The sequence below is a fragment of the Branchiostoma lanceolatum genome, chromosome 2 (genome assembly GCF_035083965.1).
Source record: "Branchiostoma lanceolatum isolate klBraLanc5 chromosome 2, klBraLanc5.hap2, whole genome shotgun sequence".
NCBI classification, from domain to species: domain Eukaryota; kingdom Metazoa; phylum Chordata; class Leptocardii; order Amphioxiformes; family Branchiostomatidae; genus Branchiostoma; species Branchiostoma lanceolatum.
This window is the reverse complement of record NC_089723.1, coordinates 15,881,642-15,903,836: the sequence shown is the minus strand read 5'-3', so window position 1 is coordinate 15,903,836 and position 22,195 is coordinate 15,881,642. Positions and strand designations below refer to the sequence as shown.

The 22,195-nt window shown below is 37.0% G+C and overlaps 1 protein-coding gene across 2 annotated transcripts in view; it reads right to left on the bottom strand.

Annotated features, from left to right (window-relative positions):
* Nucleotides 1–1,972: 1,972 nt before the first annotated feature.
* Nucleotides 1,973–22,195, bottom strand: part of LOC136427593 (dual specificity mitogen-activated protein kinase kinase 5-like) — a 32,183-nt gene continuing 11,960 nt past the window's right edge. The window contains exons 6-24 of one of the 2 annotated variants that reach the window (XM_066416559.1): nt 21,516–21,577; nt 20,867–20,912; nt 20,650–20,673; nt 18,888–18,952; nt 16,717–16,756; nt 15,878–15,946; nt 14,720–14,801; nt 14,337–14,398; nt 12,886–12,934; nt 12,195–12,268; nt 11,322–11,372; nt 10,899–10,970; nt 8,767–8,796; nt 8,043–8,075; nt 7,372–7,404; nt 6,955–7,016; nt 6,450–6,495; nt 5,026–5,131; nt 1,973–2,381 (exon numbers count right to left, since the gene is read on the bottom strand). In XM_066416559.1, coding sequence (XP_066272656.1) covers nt 2,272–2,381; nt 5,026–5,131; nt 6,450–6,495; nt 6,955–7,016; nt 7,372–7,404; nt 8,043–8,075; nt 8,767–8,796; nt 10,899–10,970; nt 11,322–11,372; nt 12,195–12,268; nt 12,886–12,934; nt 14,337–14,398; nt 14,720–14,801; nt 15,878–15,946; nt 16,717–16,756; nt 18,888–18,952; nt 20,650–20,673; nt 20,867–20,912; nt 21,516–21,577 — 1,116 coding nt within the window. In that variant the 3' untranslated portion in view covers nt 1,973–2,271. The remainder of the gene's footprint in view (nt 2,382–5,025; nt 5,132–6,449; nt 6,496–6,954; nt 7,017–7,371; nt 7,405–8,042; nt 8,076–8,766; nt 8,797–10,898; nt 10,971–11,321; nt 11,373–12,194; nt 12,269–12,885; nt 12,935–14,336; nt 14,399–14,719; nt 14,802–15,877; nt 15,947–16,716; nt 16,757–18,887; nt 18,953–20,649; nt 20,674–20,866; nt 20,913–21,515; nt 21,578–22,195) is intronic. The other variant, XM_066416560.1, reaches the window with a different exon arrangement.

Genomic DNA, 22,195 nt, shown 5'->3' with positions numbered 1-22,195 from the left:
TGGGTTATTAAAGTCGTTTCAAATTTATCAAGTAACGAAATTAAAAATAAAAGAGTTTGCTTTTTTCTTCTTTTTTTTTCTGTCACTTGGAAATAAACATTACAGTACCAAGCTATGAAATCTTGCAGAAAATACAAGTGGCAAGAAATGGGAGTTTTTAAAACTATCAAATTTTGGACATTTGCAACAAAGAAATATGCTATTTACATAGATTATAACATTAAAATGGAAATTCAATAATAGCATGGAATCAAACTCACTATGATTCCAAACAGCATACTTATGGTTAGAGTAAGGAATGCTCTTTTAGGCGTACATGAATCTGATTTTGAAATTGAGAATCATCATTTTGGAGGATTTGGGAAAAAAATAATTCAAATTTGGCTATTCCAGTCAAATTTTGGGGCACAGCAGCAAGAAATTTTAATTTTACTGAATTAACTAGAGTTTACCAAAGACAATCTGATTTGAAAGACTGAAATTTCTTCAGGAAATTAAAACAGCTTGAATGTGGGAAACATCAATGAACAAGCCCTAATTAGTTTGAAAGGTATAGGAATAGCATCCTAACTGAATAAACCTTTTCATGGACCCCATTGCATGCTGGGAGGCATGGGGCACCATGGGTAAGGCTGGGGGCAAACAAAATTATCATCACATCAACAGTGGATGTGTTTTGAGTCCTATCAGGACTACTGTAATTCACTTTATCTTCACGGTAGCAGAATTTCATGGGTGGAAGGAAAATGGACATTTTCACTGAACTTTAACTTGAAGTTCACGGAACAGATGTGTGAAGGAATCACGAATAATCACAACAGCTTTTTCACCGGGTGATGATAAGTTCACTATACAGAGGTAACTGTGAAAACAGTGAACATAAAGTTACAGTGAAAGAAACAAGAATTACAGTATATAAATAAGTCAGTGGTAATGATGTTGTTTGCCCCCTGTGCTACCCATAGTGCCCTGCATCTCCCAGGATGCAATGGGATCCACAAAAATGGTCTAAGAAAGAAGAAAGCTCACACCTGATATGTAGGGTAATGATATGCCATTGTAATCCTTGTCCCTTCCCAAACTTCATTTTTTGTACTTTTGTAATCAGCTTTACAGTCAGGCAAGGCAAATTTCTTAATTATAATAAATAATAATGATAGGAATTAAAAGTGGATAAGTTTCTAGCAAAATTGGCATTGTAACTATCCTACCCAGTTGCAAAGATGTAATAACTAATTTGAATATTAAAGATGTGATCACTTTAAATATCACTGTTCTTGATATTTCTAACTTTGAATGTATCATGGTTCCTTTACTGTTTGTCTCTTTGTTAGTTGTTGTTTCCTATGGGTTTCTATACATCGACTTGATGAGATTTTTATCAGTCTGTAAAGCACGTGAAATTAAAAGCGTCGCTACTGAATTTTTTCCAATGTCTGTCACTACTAGATGGGTAGGGCTATGATGTACATTACATTTGTATTCTCCAAGCAGAGGTTTCGGTCGAGAGGTACTCTCCAAGCAGAGAATGGGTTCTGGCAGGTTTGTTTTTAGGCGTTTTTGTCGAACTTTCTACTTTTTCATTTGTTTTCTCTTCTCTATAAACCCCCCAAAAATATGAAAAAGTAGAAAGCTCGACAAAAATGCCAAAAAACACGTAAAAAACCTGCCGGAACCCATCCTCTGCTTGGAGAGTAGTCCAGAGGGCTATAGGAGTGACCTTTCTAACGTTTCTTCAAAATCTCAGCCACTCCAAGCCCTCTCTACCGAAACCTCTGCTTGGAGAATATGTAGCTATGATGTTCTGATGAAGACTGCGGTTTGCCTTGTGTTGTGGCAAGCTGGCAATGTAGTAGGATCACAATCAGGCATCATAAAGGTGTCATAATGATAACATAAATCAGAACTTACCGTCATTAAGGAGACATTGTAGAGAAAAAAATAGAAATTAATTGTATTCAAGAATTTTCAAAAGTCAAAGAACATGATATACATAAATTTTAGTAAAAGAAGATTCCATCACCATGCAGGGTGAAGTCCAAGTAAAAGAAGCCTCCCCCCTTGAGGTGTTGCCAAAAAGTGAATGGCTGAGGACTAGATGAAATCGAAATTTTTTTTGCGACACCTCAGGAGCAAGCCAAATGTTGTAGTAGTTTTATAGGCCTAGTTTCTGTTGGTTTCCGTCATGACAAGGAGGAGATGAGGCATGACAGGTCCAGAAGGAAAGCACTGGTTAGGGAGTGAGATGAAGTCCCAAGGGTACAGTGGTCTTTAAGTGCTGGTGCGCCGATACAAGGAGGGCGAACCCGCAGGAGCTGTTTGAGCGTAGGGGGCCGCAGGCCTCGGCGAGCGAGCAACGGTGGAGGAAGGTCTGGACAGCCCTAATGAGAGTGAAGATGAAGGTGACATCAGGTAAGTGAACAGGTAAAGCTGGGAAAATGTCAGTGAGTTGATTGATTGATTGATTGACATATCAGATAAACATGTAAATAAGCAGGTTGATTGTTCAACCAATCAAATGCAGGTAAAATGGAAAATGTTGATGACCTGTTTATTGAAGTAATTAGAAAACAAGATAAGTTATTATGTCTAATGATGGAACGGGTTGACAGAATTTGTTGGTCAGTCGGTCAAGCTAGTGGTCAGAGGAGGTGAAAAGTTGAAAATGGAGTTTAAGTGACTGTGTTGGTCGTATCAATTACTAAGACCGCTGGCATGTAAGGAAAGCATGTCATTGAACTACTTGTGATTGGATTGGAAATGTTACCATTACAAATTCAAAGTTTTGGCTATTGATAATCAGATGGACAAAAGCAGATTATTCAGTTCAGATTTGTCTATAGTATCCTCCAAGTTTATCCAAAAAGAAGGGAAAGAAAAACTATTTAAAAAGAATAAACATTCCAAAAGAATAAACAGTGTACAAAACATACCAGGGGGAGCCAAGGTTTCGGATACGTGTGTCTCACATGAGGATTCTTTTCTTGATGGAAATACACAAAGTCACAAACACAAAGTATAATAATATACAGGTCAGAGATTATAAAAAAACAAATTAAAAATATTTTACTAAAATAAGAGTGCAACACATGACAATGTGACAAATTCAAAACTATTATAATTATCAAAAGCATTTCATATTGTGCTATCTTTTAAAAAAATGTGCAGAACTGTATCTCCTTCAAAAGGAAAATCATTATCCCTGTACGAGATGCCCTTTTTTTCTTCCAAGGCCCTTTTTTTACAATTTGATATTGAAGTTCTTCGGGACAAATTTCTGTGATATCAACTAAACAGAAAATTTACCTGAAAAACTTGGTGACATTTCTTAATGCATCTAATTTTGTTACATTGCACACTACAATATTATTATTCTACATCTATCCATTTGTATTTTCTATAGACTTCTTTTTTTAAGTACAGCGTAATTTGTTGTCAATAATTAAATATACCCTATCAATTTGTTATATTGTTTGTACATGAATTGTTAGGTTGCAAGGTATACATTAATTGTAGATGTTTATATACAAATTTGTCATGCTATTTTAGGTTATACATGATATTGTATTAAATTTAGTCTTACCTTGTAATACTATACATGTAGCTACATGATCATTTTATTGCTCTATAGCAAAGATATTTGAATAATAGATCTTTATAGCAGCGATGTCTTAATACTGATGATAGGAATGACAGCATTTACTTGCATACTTTTGTATTGCTTTGTATAGATTCTTAAGTTGAGAAATGGCTCTGCCCTGAGGCTTTGCCAAAAAGACCTACATTATATGTGCCATTCAGATACTCCTTATGACTTAAGTTTTTCCATATCTAGAGGAAGTATTATTAATATCTATTCTTTTATATGTAAACAATATATATTTTTGTATCAGTCAATTGGATCCAGTTCCTAACTCTGTGTCCTTCTACCTTAATATATGTTGAACTTTATACCTTTAATCTATAAATTCACATTCTAGTTATACATGTAAAACCATGATATTTTTTCATTGTTATCTTTTTTTATTACCCCCTAATGCCATACTGATTTGATTATATGGATGACATCCTCTGAGCACCCCAAAACTGATGCTAGCATGCGAAGAAAAAAAGTTGGGCAAAAAGAAAGTTGCCTTCATTATAGGAAATCTATATTTTAGTGGTCAGGAAGCTAGAGCAAAAGGACTGAACACACAGAACATGGCATACCAAATAATAATTTCTTTGAATTTTTGTTGTTTCATAATTTCTTCTTTGACTTCGGAAGACTTCATTCAAATATTCAAATAGTATCGGCTTTCCAATATATCTCTGCTGTTGCAATTTCTGTATTTGCTAATTTTGCAGCTTCTTTTAACGATTGACAGTATGGTCGCAAACTTTTTCTTTTTTGTGTGTGTCGGGGGTTGGATGGGGGGGGGGACAGACGAAACCATCATGATCACACGGATGTCATTCATATAATGAAGTCAGTATGGTCTAACATAATCACATGTAGTGTGACAATTCTTCACCTTACTTGTCTATACAAATGCACTTGACTTATTGCAACATTATACTTACTGTACATCATGATATTTTCTCTCAACAGTCCCTGACTTCAGCTCCAGAAAAACTCAAATTGTAAATTCCACTTAGTCTAGTTATTATTCAGACCTATTTTATCTTTGCCAAGTATCCAAATATCTTCCTAATCATTCTACTACTAGACAACTAGGTATCTAATATCTGCCTAAATCTTTGACACTTTGTTTCAAATAACCTGTACTATATTTTGTTGCATATTTCCTGGCAAGATCTACATGTACATGTAATGCATTGTATTTAGCCATCTTAAATATATTTTAAGCTACTATATTTTTGCAATATCTTGATGGATTCACATCCATACTACAACAACACGTTGTTATGACATTAATACATTCTATATATTGTTTATACTATATAATAATGATTAAGTATATCCTGGACAAGTGCACAGGACATTGATATTAGTAGTTAGTTAGGGCACTCTGGCCACGGCACCTGGGTTCTGCTGTAGTAAGTCTATCTGTGCCCGGCGCTGTCCCATCCACATCGCAATCACTTCCGTGTCGCTACTGTCGCCGCTGGCCTGGATGAACGGATGTTGCTACGGGACATAAAGACCAGGTGTTTACGAGTACCTTCATCAAAGGCAGCCAAAGCAAGATAAGGGCCAAAAAAAGGAAATAAAAAAATGCTGAAATCTTTTTGGTAGTGACATTGCTTAGCACATTTGCGTAATAACTAAGTCTTCATACTTTAGGATTTTAAAACCGTGTAAAATCGTGCCATATGATGATCCCTAATAGTTTCATGAGCCTAAAAACCTCCGGCCACAATTTTCAGTGAGTTCTCACATCACAACAATGTCATATTTTTGCATCGTGGACATTGCTAAATATTGTGATAGTGTTGTTTGAACTTATCATGTATAGAAATGACTAATTAAATTGACTTTCAAAGTCCGATTTTTCCGACCCTAATATTGCTTGGGTTTCCTTTAACATTAATCTGATGGGTTACATAAATCTGCCACTTTGAAAAACAGTAGGTTTGAGAGATCTCTAGTGAAGCACCCCCCATATGCAGGGATACACAGTTCAGATATACAGGACTGCATTATATCAGGGCACGTTGGGTTGGAACTCTGTCGACGTATCTTTTCAGGGTGGTGGAATTATGTACCCTGGTGGAATTATGTTTAGTACATGTAGATGCTATGTTACAACTTCCAATTCAATGAATTGTGGGTTTCAAACAGAAATTAACTGTAGTTTCCAATGCAAGAAATATATTGAGACGGGGGAGGCCATAGACTTTCTGCAGCTTTTGTTCCAAAGAGTCACGAGTCCTACATAAAATGACATCATTATATGATAGAAGCAGTGGATTTTCAAGAAATTAAAATTTCTTGACAAACACTTGTGCTGTACAGACCAAAAAAATTGGTTCATTACCATTTCTCAGATCATTATCTAAGATACAATTTAAGAATGGATCAGAATGAATTATCATACCTAACCAACAAGATTTCAAGCTAAGATTGACAGTTTAGAATCACTAGTCTAAATAATGGAACAAGGATTGTGATGTCATAGGTGATCCTTTCCATATACATCACACTGTGTATTTTTTGTTTTCAAAAGTCCAAGTTACCAAAAAATTGTCACCATAAAATGGAATGACAATCTTAAAGTTTGTAAAAAGTAGTTTTAAACAATCTAAAGTCACATATAACTGAATGTAATTTTTTTGTTTTCAAAAGTCCAAGTTATCAAAAAGATTGTCACCATAAAATAGAATTATGACAATCTTAAAGTTTGTAAAAAGTAGAGTTTTAAACAATCTAAAGTCACATGACTGAATGTGAAAACCCTGTACATGGAGACTTTGAATTACATATTAATGATGTATTTTCAACTCACCAGCAGCTGCATGGGGGAGGGCCTCTCTTTTGGCGACTTTTGCATACTGCAGAAATGATGATATATATGAAGGGTGAGACAATTATTAATAACTGTGATGGCAAGAATCAATAAGAATAAGATGAATATTAACTTTTTAAAACCTTTGCAGTTTAAGTCATGATCAAGACGTTGATCAATCACCATGACCAGAATTAAGAACAATTAGAGTTCCACGACCCCATACCTTCGCCAAATGATGTCAACTTTTACGAATGATGTCTTCACTTTCATTATGCAAACAAGGTTGCATGTATTGTATGAGGTGATGATCTTTACCCAAATAACACAAGTTGGTCCGAAGTACTATATATAATAATATTGCATTTGGCAAAGAAGGCTATTCTTCTTATCATATGCAAATTAGGCTAATACTCTGATACAAGAATAAACTGAAATGAAATGTTTACATCTCAAAAAACTTGTTCGACTGAATGCTATGATCATAATGGTCTTGAACACTCACCATCTTCCAACAAAGTCAACAAATGGAGGAGAGAAGTTTTCAGCAGACAAAGCTAGTGGATTCTGGAATAAACAAAGAACATTGATGCTGACTTATAAATGATCAGTACACACAGACTGTTAAAAATGTGTTCTTCATATGGATTGTTGAGACATCATGATTTCTTAAAGTTATCTTAAAATCACCTACACAAAGATGCCCTAAATTGATACTTTTCATCAGGGGAATAGTTTTGTAAGGTTAAAAAATGAATACTGGGTATTGACAGTCACATTTGGAACTGCATCATTCTCTTGCTGCAGTGCCATCTAGCTGTGGGAAGTAGAACTGCAGTCACTATTGCTCTTTGGAAGGCAGTATAGAACGACTACAGAAGAATTATAAGAGTTGAGTCACGTTATATCAAGTAGAGCTCACCTCTGTGAGTATACACTGGAACACTTCCATTGGCTGGTAGAGGAGAAAAAAACACAATCTCATTATCAACAGTCTTGCTACCTTGCTGCACTAATTACACACAAGTCATACTGTCTTCCAGATCATGGGAACTACGTATGCATGTAATTACTTTAAGCTCCGTAAGGCTTATCATCTGTATCTATACAATGTAGATGTGTATGCTTTGATAAACATAATCATTTTTTACGTTTTTTCGTCGTTCGCTTATTCATTCATTCATGGGTAATCAAGGTAAGAGAATAACACTGTTTGCAAAAAAAAATGATTTTGGATGAAATTTCTTATAAGTGCAAAAACTGGCACAAACATTTTGAAAACTCATTGCATATCATCAATTTCTGTTGCACCTAGCTACGGTACACATAATATATACAGGGCTGTCTCTAGGACCCATCCCTCCATCCGGGGAACTTTTTTAGTTGCTTGATGGGACAGACAAAAATTTCATCCCATCCTTCCAAAAAATCTGAACTTACTGACATGCATGACAACAAAAATTAACAACATGGGCTCCAAAATAATGAGTGGAATGGAAAAAATCTAAAGCTGTAAACAGCCCTGATGACATAATATCAAAACCAGAATTTTCAATTGTAATTTAGTAATATATAGTAAAATACAGTACCCACCACTACATCACCGTAGTATTTATTCTTCTGAATCTGGGAAAGGAGACAAGTGTTCATCACTTACATAATAATGTTTATCATTATAATAAAACAATAAAGATGATGTTGATTTGATTATATGGATGACATCCTCTGGGAACCACAAAACTGATGCGAGCATGTGAAAAAAAAAGTTTGGCAAAAAAAAATTGCCTTCATCATGAAATCTACGTGGTGAGGAAGGATGAACAAAACTAAACACACTGGTATACCAAATAATAGATTTGATTTCTTCCTTAATGTTCTTTCATATCTTCTTTGGAATTGATTTTGGCATTCTACGACATTACTATCTGTTTTCCTAAACATTTTTTTTGCAGCATACATTTCTTAGTTGCAGCTGCCTTTTACGATTTCCAGTATGGCCGAATATTTTTTTTGTTTGGAAACGGATGAAAATTGATGTCATTCATATACTCAAATCATCATGGCCTAATCCAATGTCAACTGTCAACAACCAGGCTTAAAGCGTACTACGGACACACACCAACATAACAAACAGATACATCAGAAATAAAACAATTTATACACGGACTTAACTTTCTTCCTATAACAATTGTAAATACAACATATTATTTATTCAACCAAAACTACTTGATATATACACAAGTCATGTACCACAAGTGCAGTTATTTTGTAACAAATTATATAAAGTTTAACTGCTCATTTTGCTGGAGAGTCTTACCTTTGGGTATGGAAATCTCCCTAATGCCATCTGAAACATGGAGGATTGTAAAGTCATCATTTTGATTTAAAAAAAAATCATATCCTCGCTGAAAAGTTAAGTGCCACTCAAGAACCACTAGAAGTAAGTGTTAAATAGCAAATCAACCTATGAACTGGAAAGAGCACTCAGGAAATAGTAATGGAAAGAGCTTTTAATTCTGTCCATAAAAGCAACAAATCTTAGATTCTAGAAGTAAAACTGCAGAAAATTGTTAGCGGTTTTGCGGTGTACTCTATACCGCGAACTCAAAACTACCGCAAAAAGCCATTCCATTGTGTCACTGTATAGCGCTACTATTGAATACAATTATTTTTGTTTTGGTAAGATTTACCGATAATTTCCATTTGTTACAGTAAAGGCCTAAAGTATTTATTGCATTTTGTAGACCATGTTTGCTTGTTGATAGCATCACAAGGTCATCAGCGTAAAATAGACTGGATACGCATGATGTATTTAGCATGGGCGCATCGAAGTTTCCTTTATTGAGCTCGTCTGCTAAGTCACTGACATATAGGTTAAAAAGCGATGGGCTTAAGACACAACCCTGCCTGACTCCAATCTCGATGGGAAAATTGTTGTAACTTTACAACAGCAATAAAAACATTACAAAAGAAAGCTTTAAGGGCATTGTTCAGTATAAAAACAGCATTAGGAGACAGCAACCCCTCAATCTCCGTATACTGCAAACTATTTGATGCCTGTGTAGTGCCAATTCTAACTTATGGTGCCGAGGTGTGGGGCAATTGCAAGTCTGGACTAAACGACAAGTCCCCAACTGAACAAATTCATCTTAAGTTTTGTAAATCAATCCTAGGCGTGAGAAAGAATGCGAGCAACCTGGCAACGAGGGCAGAACTCGGCAGGTACCCACTATGGATTGAAGTATGTATTAGACTTTACTCGTACTACAAAAGGTTAGTTAGAGAAGTACCCCCAAACAGTCTTCAGTTTGAGTCCTTTCTAGTTCAACAAGACATGCACCGACGCAAGTTGCCATGTTGGCTGTCCTCTGTTAGTAGAATCCTTGAGGAGTCAGGCTTTACCTACCTTCTACTTAACAGGGACAGTAATACATCATCTGCTCAGTCTGAAGTAAAACAAAGACTAAAAGATATCTATGTGCAAAGTTTTTACTCAGAACTGAACTCCAGTGGAAAAAAAGAGAACCAAGGTAACAAACTAAGAACCTACAAAACATTTAAACATACATATGAAAGAGAGAAATATCTTGATATAACAAACTTTAACCATCGCCGCGCCATGACTAAGCTAAGGATTAGCGATCACGTACTACATATTGAAGCTGGTAGATATAACCGGACTCCTCCTAGTGACAGACTGTGTATATTTTGTAATAAGAACTATATAGAAAATGAAGTACACTTTGTTCTAGAATGCTCTCTTTATAAAGATATACGCAATTCTCCTGTTAGTGACATATTGCTAGACCGAAGATATGCACATTTAACAAAGGAGGAAATGTTCGCACATGTTATGTCAACAGCCAATTACGATGTAATGAAAAAACTCTGTGAATTTGTCTACAAATGTTTCAAGAAGAGAGAAGAAGCATGTAAATCATAATTAAAACATAGCATTTTTTTATATAGTATTCTTATGATACTCTAATGCATTTAGCCCGCTGCTGGGCATGAATATGCAATAAACTTCATTGTCATTGTCATTGTCATTGTCATTGTCATTGTCATTGTCATTGTTTCAACACTCCATTTTCTCCCAACCACAAAATCAAATCCCTGTGAATATTTCTGCATTTAAAGTAATGCCACATTGACTGGTCATGGTACATGTACTGTACTGTCAAACATTCTGAATCAGATTCATTTGTTGAATTTGGTATAATTATGAAGCACAGGCGACAAAATTTGACTGTAAACTTGAATTTTACAGTACTGGACATGAACTGGACTTGTCCTGGATTTTTCTGTACCGGGACCCACCCCGCCTGTGAATATTTCAAAATTTTACAGTACATGTATTTCATTGGTCTCTGTATACCTGTTTTTGTAAAATGGCAAAGGAAACAATAAAAGCTAGATGTATTACAGTTTGAATGTTTTTCTTCTCACCTCTAACAGAGAGAGCCCTAGACTCCAGACGTCTGAGTGGATGCCATACTCATCTCCTAGAATTCTTTCAGGCTGAAACAGAACAGCTGTCAGTCAGGGTGTGCAGAAAAACTGACAGTGGCTATATGAGATAGAGGGACTTGTAGATATTAAGAAATAAATCATGCAGTTACTTACCGATTTAATATAACGTTAAGATAAATACAACACTTCACATTACAATTCAATCTTACCCAGATTGTATACGGACTGTACAAAACTGGCGCGTTATGAATGAAGGCACTAAATTCTGAAAGCCTCATGGATTCGGAAGTTCCATTTCTATCATGAATCGTTCTCATCAAGGTAGTTTATTGGCTATTCAAAACAACCAAAGGTTAACAAACAAACAAACAAACAACTAAAAGTGTATACTTCACTTACCGCCATATAGGCACTGGTTCCGACATAAGTCTTGGCTATGGAGTCCACTAACTGCAACATTGGGAAAGACAAACCAAGAATCAACAATCTAAAACCATTATTTGACAGTCTTTTTTCTACAATTCAGCAATTGTCACCAAATCTAAGTGAATGGTACAAAGCTCACAAATATCAGCAAACTCATTGACAAGAGAATGGGTTACAACCTATATTTGTTACAGTCAAGCTATTAGCTAGCAGGGTGCCAGTGCGTCTTCTGGACACCCTCCTTTTGCAGGGGATTCCCAGAGGACACCCTGTTTCCCTGGTAATTACATACACATGTACATGTGTCCCTCCCACACACACTGCCACTGTTTTTTTTTTTGTCATACCCAACACTGGGATGACAAGAAAATTGATTGACATGCATGTTTGGACGCCCTGTCTATAAATCCAAGCTAAGAGCCTGGTTACAGTGTAACATGTACAGACCGATAATGCAAGAGAAATTAAGCGGGTATCTCAATGGACTGTGCCAAAATGTGCCAACTTTGCGAATTTTCCCCAATTTTTTTCCCCTTGGGATCACATTAATGTGCAACACACGGGTGAAATATGTAACCTCTATACAAACAAAATGGCCGCACCAGGAATATTACAATCTCAGTTTGACCCCAAATAATATATCAGTAACAAAATGAATTTCAAAATATTGCTAACTTTTTTGGAAACCGTAGTGTTGCCTGTTACTGGATTAAAAATCAACAAAGATTAAAATTGTGATTGTGCTGTTTTGGACCCATTTGCTTCAAGTTGTTTTGCCAATTGAGAATGTTTTCTAATTTTTAAAAAATTTGCCATTTCAGGTGCAAGTGCTTTATTGTTACTTACCTGTACACTGACACCAAAGTCACAAAGCTTCACTTGACCCTTTGTGTTTACCAGGATATTTGAAGGCTTCACATCTGCAAAATAAGTGGACAAACAGAGTATCACTGAATTGCAGTCATGCTACAAAAGCTAACAACAGGTTCAAATGATGATAACGCGACGAGAATGCAACTCTAACGTGTTATAACGCGTTAGAGATGTTAACTATCACGCGAGCGGTACTGTAGCTGCAAGAAAGCATAATCTTAATATACACATTAGAGAGGCTTGGGCCAAAAATCAATTTCAACCCAAGACACACCACCTTTAACTCTCTTCAGCCATGCTAGCATTTACTGTCATTTCGTAGCAGATTACGGCAAATATGAACTGAAATCGACCCTTTCGTCACTTTACCCCGGTGAAACAGTGGGTTTCAACCGCCACTAACTGACCAGTCTATACTATGAATTTTTGCCATACCTTGTACCATGTACAATTGTCGTGCAATAAAGTTCTTCATTATAACGGGTCCGGACCTTTTAGCCTAGTGGTTAGTGCGTGCAGTTTGTGTGCTGGAGGGCCCGGGTTCGATCCCCGGGAGCCAGGACACTGTGCTACTTGCCTCTTGTGTTTCATTGTCACGGAAGAATTGGTGTGTGTTTCCTTATAGGCATAATAGGAGTCAGCAAAGATAGAGTTGTGGACTCACCTCTGTGCATTATCTTTAGTCCCCACAAATAATTTAATCCTGTCACAACCTGAAAATCAAGATAATTCATTAAGAAGTTAGAATAAACATATTTGTTGTCTTTCTAAACTCTAACAACCTTGACATGAATGATCTTGACATGAAAAACCAATCTAAATTTCATATCATATTCTAATCGTTTATTAAATAAAATGGGACAACTAATTCAAAAGTAGGTATCTCACTGGAATACAAGTTAGTTGAAAAAACTTAGCACTAATTTGCAGCCTGATGTCTTTTTTATAATTGGCGTGAATGAGATAAAAATGCACATGTCAATCATATTATGCTCTGTTTGATGAATCTTATTCATAATGGACATTGGTTTTTATTTCAGTGGCAAGACTGACATTTCAAATAAAGTTATCTTGTGTCTGATTTGGAGCTGAATCTGAGAATGTGACATTCTGGGCACTGTGTGAGCCATTTTCTTTGTAGAGGTCACATATTTTCTCCATGAGTCAGACGTCAGTGTGACCGCAAGGAAAAGCTGTCTAAAATTCTCAAAGTTAGTGCAATTTGGTCCAGTGAGATACCCGCTTCAGAATTGTATGGGGGAGGGGGGCATTGAGTGGGAGGGGGGCATTGAGTGGGAGGGGGGCATTGAGCGGGAGGGGGGCATTGAGTGGGAGGGGGGCTTTAACTAAAGAAAATAAAAGTTTCAAGACCTGTCCTATGGAAGATTAATGGGGTCTGTCTAGTGACGACTCCTTCATCTTCTGAGGACAACTGACGCATAAATGATTCATAACACAGTAACAAAGAGACTGCACCAGGTATGGGCCGGGACAGAGCTATTATGTTAAAATCGATTCACAAAAGGTCACTCTGAAAAGTTCCCGATCCTCTTTCTTTTCTATATCTTCTATACAGCTGCTAAGTCACCTTTTGTACTTATTAATTGACTTACAATGTAGATGTCTTTAATACCCACATAAATCTTGACATTAGTACCTCAGTCAGTATTTCAAATTGATGTCCATAGAATTTTGGACAGGCTATATTAATCTGCGTTTCTCTCATTATGAGTTACAGTTAGTGGTGACTATCCACACAATCATATATTCATAGTTCTTAATGCATAAACCAATTTTAAACTTAAGGCCACACCAATTTGATACCTTGGTTCTTTGAAAAAAAATCAGCAAGAAGTAAAGATGAATTAAATTATCAGGAGGAAAAGCGTATGTCACCCCCCCCCCCCATTCTCATTTTCCTGTTTATTTTATTTTACTCATTTTAGCATTATCTTCTTTCTTTAAGAATCAACACATCAAATTGGTATGGCTTAATAATGTTATGAAAACAGGTATATCAATTAATTATAATACAATCCCTATAGGGCCATTGCAAATCTTTTGGTGCAACAGTACAGGTATTGAATGTGAAAAGTAACAGATCTTTGCACTCACAGAAAAAGCTATTCTCCCTAAAACAGGTTCTGGTATAGCACCATACAACTCTAAAGAACCACCTGCAAAAGAAGACTGCCAAAATTAGTTCACTTAGTACTTCTATGTACACTTTACAAATACATACAAAAATCAACCTTGACTTTTGTGTCAACAACACCTACCACATACTAAATATTAGTGCAATCCATCCAGAGGTTATTAATAAGTTATTGCTCCAGATACGCAATTACACACACACACACACACACACACACACACACACACACACACACACACAGTGACACACAGAGCCAAAAACTATTCTATGTCCTATCTATGTTATATTTTTCATGGAATTAACAATGTACAAGTGGTTGAATCGACAGAAGAAATACACTCACCGTCCATAAACTCTGTACATATGGAAATTCTGTTCTCTGTGAAGAAGGCTCCGTAAAATCCTATAATGTGCGGAGAGTCGCACTGAAGGGTGAAAAAAGTCTATTACACATTTTTCCACAGACCTGGATATAATGCAAACTGATATCTGTCCAATTTAGACAATCAGCTACAATGTATATAGCCTCCTTCGCAGACTTCCTAGAACGGCGGCATATACAGTATATTGGGGAGGGGGGGACACACACAAGGGAGTTATGTAGGCGAGGGAGTTGCGTAGCCGAGGGGTGACCGCCGTCCTATCATGATAGGACGGCGGTCACCCCTCGGCTACGCAACTCCCTCGGCTACATAACTCCCTTGTGTGCCCCTGCCCCCCTCCCCAATATACTGTATATGCCGCCGTTCTAGGAAGTCTGCGAAGGAGGCTACAATGTATACAGCAAAATACACTGTATACAGTCAAGCTTTTCAATGATAATAACACATTAAATGTGCTAATCATTAAAAAACAACAGACATATGATAAAGGGAAATTTTTTTCGTGACCTGCTTATGACCCTATGACTGTGACACATACATTTTATACATGTTTTTTACTAAGTAGCCCAGGTGTTCAACTCAATGTACAATTGTATGATCATAATTATTCTGTATGATCATAACAAAATTTAATGGATATCATTACAAAGGGCACTAAACAAGCTTTCTAATGATAATATAATAAAGCAACGAATTTGATAAAGTAATCACGAAGATGCGATTGACGGAAATCAAGTTTTCAAACTTTTTCTTAATAAGACCAATTCACAGATCCCATTGCCTGCTGGGAAGTGTGAGGCACTATGGGTAACATGCACAGAGGGCAAACAAAATCCTTACCATGACAACATGTATGCGGTACATGCATACTGTGCCTGCCCAGTCTATATGTTATGTTTTCATGATAATTACTTTGCTTACCCCATATATTAACCATAGTGCTTCACATTTCCCAGCAGCCAATGACATCCATGATCATATATTAATAATTGCATGAAATATTCTTTCAAATTTTCTTTTCATTTCTATTTCTCAACACAAAGGTATACTATGATCAGACAATGACCAGGAATATATATAAGTACAGATGGAAAGGTGTTAGTTTTTTGTTTACTTACCCTGTACAATATTTCCAGCTCAGACATGATTTGCTTCTGTACTTCTGGAGTGACATCTAAAGGAATCACCTGTAGAATACATGATTGTACAGTTACAATCAGGCTTTCAGCTAGGATGTATAGACAGGGTATCCAAAAATTGGGGTGGGAGGTGGTGGGGACCAATCATAACCAGAGTTTTCTAATGGCCTCTACAGACTTACAATTATTTGGTAGCCCGAGTTGCATGTCAATCAATTTGCATGTTGTCAAAGTGTCTGGTATGAGGAAAAAACAACAGTGGGCAGTGTGTGTGTTGGGGGGGGGGGGGGGGGCATGTGGAGGTACATGTGGAGGTACATGTGGAGGTAAATTTTTTGTAATTACTGTACCAGAATTAGCAAAATTAGTCTAATTTCCTTGTATTATTCGTGTAGGGTGTCCAGAAGACGCCCTGACACCTACCTAGCTATACATATAAATAAGATAATAGCCTGGTTACAATAGAGGGCTGGGAAAATTTTACAGTCTGTGCCTTACGTTACCCCTTTGAAGTGTTAGGTCATTTGGGCTCAAACTTTGAATAAGATGAAACACACTACTCTAACTGAAAGTGACTTTACTTCTTTCTCTATGTAAGCTGTATACAAGTAATGTAAACACAATGTCATCCAGATTCAAACTTAAAAGTAACTTTTCTTTCTTTAGCAAAACTTCAGTCTGTGAGATTGTTACAATATCATTATATAAGATGCTTGAGAAAATTATTTGGTCTGGCTAACCATATACATGTAGAGCAAGTTCATACACACATGATACCTAGAACAAGTTCAAAGTCAACCCTTGAAAACAATGCTCACCTTCACTGCCATCAGTTTGCTACTGGACTTGTGGTTTGCCCTGCAGGGAGAAAATGGTTATGTTATGAGTGAGTTGTGAAGATAGTATGTCCTGTACCTGTACATGCATTGTGTATAAATGCTACAGTCACAATGGCTAGGCAGTTCATGGGCTATTTTTTGCACTTTCGGGCGTCACTCCTATATTATGTGGTCTTGTGGGTCACCCTGTGGCTACTTGGCTATTTTGGGGCACTGCCAGGCCCCTGGAAGTTATTTTTTTAAAGTTAAAATCAAACCAGGACACGAAAACAAATAGGCGCCGTAAGCTAATTATGAGAACACCAAAAGATACCTTTCATTTGGACTTTTAATATCTCGTGCAAAGGATCTCAAACCAAAGATGACGATCACCTTTGATATCAATACCGAGACAACCTTTCACAACAACGTCTCTTTCTGGTGCTTGATTTTCATCTTAATGAGCAGGTATTGCACATTTTTAGTCACAGCATACTATTAGTATGCATACACAAATGAGTGCAATTTCACTAATTACTAATCACAGTATTGGTACATTGTAGGGGTGGATACCAGTTTGCTGGACCTGATTTGGAACTGTCCAATCTTTATAGTGTTCTACAGACTACACATTCAGCACCAAGGACAGAACCATTCTTTATAGTTTTCTACAGACTACACATTCAGCACCAAGGAGAGGACTATTCTTCATAGTATTCTACAGACTACACATTCAGCACCAAGGAGAGAACTATTCTTCATAGTATTCTACAGACTACACATTCAGCACCAAGGAGAGGACTATTCTTCATAGTATTCTACAGACTACACATTCAGCACCAAGGAGAGAACCATTCTTTATAGTGTTCTACAGACTACACATTCAGCACCAAGGAGAGGACTATTCTTCATAGTATTCTACAGACTACACATTCAGCACCAAGGAGAGGACTATTCTTCATAGTATTCTACAGACTACACATTCAGCACCAAGGACAGAACCATTCTTTATAGTGTTCTACAGACTACACATTCAGCACCAAGGAGAGGACTATTCTTCATAGTATTCTACAGACTACACATTCAGCACCAAGGAGAGAACCACTCTTTATAGTGTTCTACAGACTACACATTCAGCACCAAGGAGAGAACCATTCTTTATAGTGTTCTACAGACTACACATTCAGCACCAAGGAGAGAACCATTCTTTATAGTGTTCTACAGACTACACATTCAGCACCAAGGAGAGAACCATTCTTTATAGTGTTCTACAGACTACACATTCAGCACCAAGGAGAGAACCATCCTTTATAGTGTTCTACAGACTACACATTCAGAACCAAGGAGAGAACCATTCTTTATAGTGATTTACAGACTACACGTTCAGCACCAAGGAGAGAACTAATCTTTATAGTGTTCTACAGACTACACATTCAGCACCAAGGAGAGAACCAATCTATATAGGTTTCTACATCAGGATCAGGTTCAGATCTGGACCCTTACCTGAACCTCGGGACCTAAACCTAGACTTGGACCGGATTAAGCCAAACCGGTATCCACCCCTAGTACATAGACAATGTCAGTATCTTGGACCTGTTCAACCAAAATAATTGGTAATTTGACCAGACAGAAGTATCAAAGTACAGACTTTAACCTTAGGCACACAGCATCCCATTGGTTACAGAGTTAGGCAGCAGGGAGAAGGTTAACCTTAAAACTTTACAATGTCTTATACTAGGGGTGGATACCTGTTTGCTGGACCTGATTCGGACCTATATAACATCCAAGAACCGAGTCCAAAAAACCTGAAGGCCAAAAACCTGAGTCCAAAAAAAACCTGAACAAAGTGCAAATATATTTTTCTATTTTGTTTGATGAAAAGTGTTTTGAGTCTCCCTATGAGAAGAAAAGGCATATACAATGTAAAATAAGTGCAACATTCAAATATCAAATACTGGTTTGCCTTAAAAGTCTTCTTTTACAGGCATGCATGTCAGTCTTAATTCGCTATGCTTAATATTGGTTAAATAAAACAAAACATGTCAACTAGACAGGATCAGGTCCAGGTTCAGGTCCGGACCTGAACCTAAATCTCTGGACCTAAACCTGGACTTGGACCTTATTAAGCTGAACTGGTATCCACCCCTATCTTCTACACATCTAATACTCACTTGTAGACCGTGCCCCCATTCCCATGTCCCAGAATGGCCAGGTACTGTATATCATCTTCATTTATCTGTAAGACAAAGACATAAAATACAAAATCAATAACCAGGACATAGCTCACCTTAATCGTGTGTTCAAACCTCCCACTCAAACCTAACAAAGAAAAGTTAGGAAACTTGTTTTCTTTTGATCATATCTCCATTATTATTTCATTCCATGATACATCATATATCTTGATTGGAAAGTATATTTTGATAATTGTTTGGTATTCAATTTGCTAATTATGATTGTTCATTCAAGGGTCAAAGCACCGGGGCTGTTTATTTGAATGGGTCGCCAAAAAAAGGAGCCAAATACTTCCCTCAATCATATGTCTGTTGTTTTTTATGACTAGCAAATTGTCTCAAATAGTTAAAAGATTGTAAGAATTCAAAAGATGAAATTTAAGACATCCAGCTAATAAGATACGCCAAATAGCAGTTACTTGTGAAAAGCTACTTGCCAAAATCATATCCAGTTGCTTTAATGAGTAGCTCTTTGGCATAGTTAAAAGATTGTTATTGCCTTTAAAGATTTAATTTGCAAATCATTACGCTTTTGTGCAATGAGCATCATGGCCGCTTAAGTGAGATGAAACTTCCCTGACAGTGTCAAACACTGTTACAGTAACATCTACTAAAAGTTAAACATGATTCCACCAGCTGAGGGTACATAATTCCACCCGGAAAAGATAAGTCCAAACAGATCTCCAACCCAACGTTCCCCAGTATAATGCACTCCTGTATATCTAAAGTATGCATACATGTACATGTACATACATACCAGAGCTTCCCATTGTGCTCTATAGATAACAATTACCTGGTAATATTGCATGTCAATCAATTTACATGCTGTTCAACTGTCTTGTATGTGGAATGGTCCATTTTGCAGTGAGTGTGTGGGGGGAACACATGTGCATGTGTATGTAATTACCAGGGATACAGGGTGTCTTCTGGGTGTCATCTGCAAAAGAAGGGCGTCCAATTTCCTTGTTTTCTTAGTGTAGGGCATCCAAAAGACACTCTGACGCCCTGCTAGCTAAAAGCTTGCATGTTGACATGGAAATTTTGGCATTTTGGGGGTAACCCACCGACATAAGCAGCCTGGTGCTCGACTCATGAACATAACAATTAGGGTATTATTGAAGAGGTCAAAGAATGTCATGCTTTCCAATGATAACAATACAATTGATAACAATAACAGACATTGAGATATGATTGGAAGAAATCAACTTTTCAAACTTTCTACCTTGTAGCTTAACGGAAATCGCTGGGGAAGTTTAAATTCATAATTTATGTTCCATTGGTAAATATACCCAAAATTGATTTCCCCCATTATTTTGAATCAGTCTGTCGGAAGATTTTCACCTCCTGAGGTTAGAACTTCGCGCCTGTTTGCTTTCTCTCTAACCTGCGGCACTGCTGTGCTTAGCAATCACTGCATAACGTTGAAAACTGTTCATGTGAATTTTCCACGAAGCAAAAACCTCCGGAACTGCAAATCGTCCAATGCACTCATAAATGTTAACAATGAAAGATATCAAATCAGAGGTATATTTTCCATTGGAACAAACAATGAATTTTAACTTCTTCAATGGTTTACATTATACCAACACCTGCTTGTCCCTTGATTGATCAATGATGATTGAATCAACTGAGTCCACCAATGAAATACCACCATGAAACTTCACATTACCATATTATGCCCAAACACAAAAATGTGGATTACCAGCACACTTGACTGTGAGTTTGTCTGAAAGTATATGAAATGAAATAAAAATAATGACTCATGGACAGATTTTCATGAAATATCCTTCACTGTGTGACTTGGCTTCTCAAATGTCTGTTAGTAATTTCTATGTCTTGCAAGAATGTTAACAGAAAACACAAACTTGAAGGCATTATGGAATAAGGTACAAGAATTAACAAGAATCATTAATAGTTACCTCTCCACTGGCCAAAATTTGTCTAAGATCCCCAGACTGCTTCCTCCTGAAATTATACAAGATATCAAATCAAATATGATTTTGTCAGCATACCTGAGTGAAACCTTCGTTCTAGAGCAAGTACTGTAAATTAATTTTAATTTGCGGGGATTTGATTTCGGGGTAGAGAGAAAATAGAGTGTTCATGGTTATCGTAAGATCGCATTTGAAACAATTTTACTGACTACAGTCCCATAATTGAAACACTCTTAAGTTTGCGGTAAAGACTTCACTGCAAAAAACGCGAACATAAAACCACCACGAACATTTCTACATTAATTTTACAGTATGGTGGGATCTTAAGTGAACGTGCTTGAGGGGTGTCTCATTTCAAATACAGAACCCCCAGCTTAACTGTACATTTAACTTTTCTTTTCCAGAAAAGTGCTAAGCAGATTGAATGTGACACATTACGAAAGCAACAAGATCATCGAGCAAGAACATGTGATCATCTAAAGGAACAGCAACTTACAACTATTTACTACTGTGGAGTCATAAATTGGTCGGCGATCGAACCCACAACCTACTGCATGCAAGGCAAACACTCCACCCACCTGGTCATTGTGGTGGTCTTTCCCTTAGAAAAAAAAAAGTAGCAAGCAGAACTCACCCTGTCCCAGACATGCTTCTCTTTCCACCTGAGTCCCCAGCAGCAAATGCCTTAGTCTTTACCTGTCATAGGGAAAAACAACATCATGTTGATACACTTCCATCCTCCTACGCAGAGCCGAACCGGCCATTCATTTAGTCCTTGGATCAACTCGGCTTTATCATGATCAGGCAGGGTTTTTCACTTTTGGGGTGTCTTGGTTATAAATATTCATGAGTTTGCCTTATTTGGCACATTTAGCCAATCAGCGTCCAGATCACACATTTCCAAGATATGGCAGACATACAAAGCGAGTAAAGCGTACAGCGATCACAGGAAACCTACTTTGTTTTCGAGAGGGTGATAGTTTCTTTGTGTGTTTGTGCAGTATTTATGTTTAGCCATACCTAGTATGGCTCAACATATTGTTTTTACTCAGGTTCCTTCTCCTCCTCCTCCTGTCAAATCTTCAAATCGAATCATCTGTCATTTTTATACCAAATGACCTGAAATTTGGTACAAAGGTTATGTAGGCAAAAACCAATGTGCTTTTTTTCCCCTTTTTTTGATAATGACCTTGAAAGTGATTTTATTGAGGTTTTTATGACCAATGATGCATATCTTGGCCTCCTGCGCCCTGGTATTTCAACCGAATGACCTGAAATTTGCTGTATATGTGCCTTGAACAAATATTTAAAGGA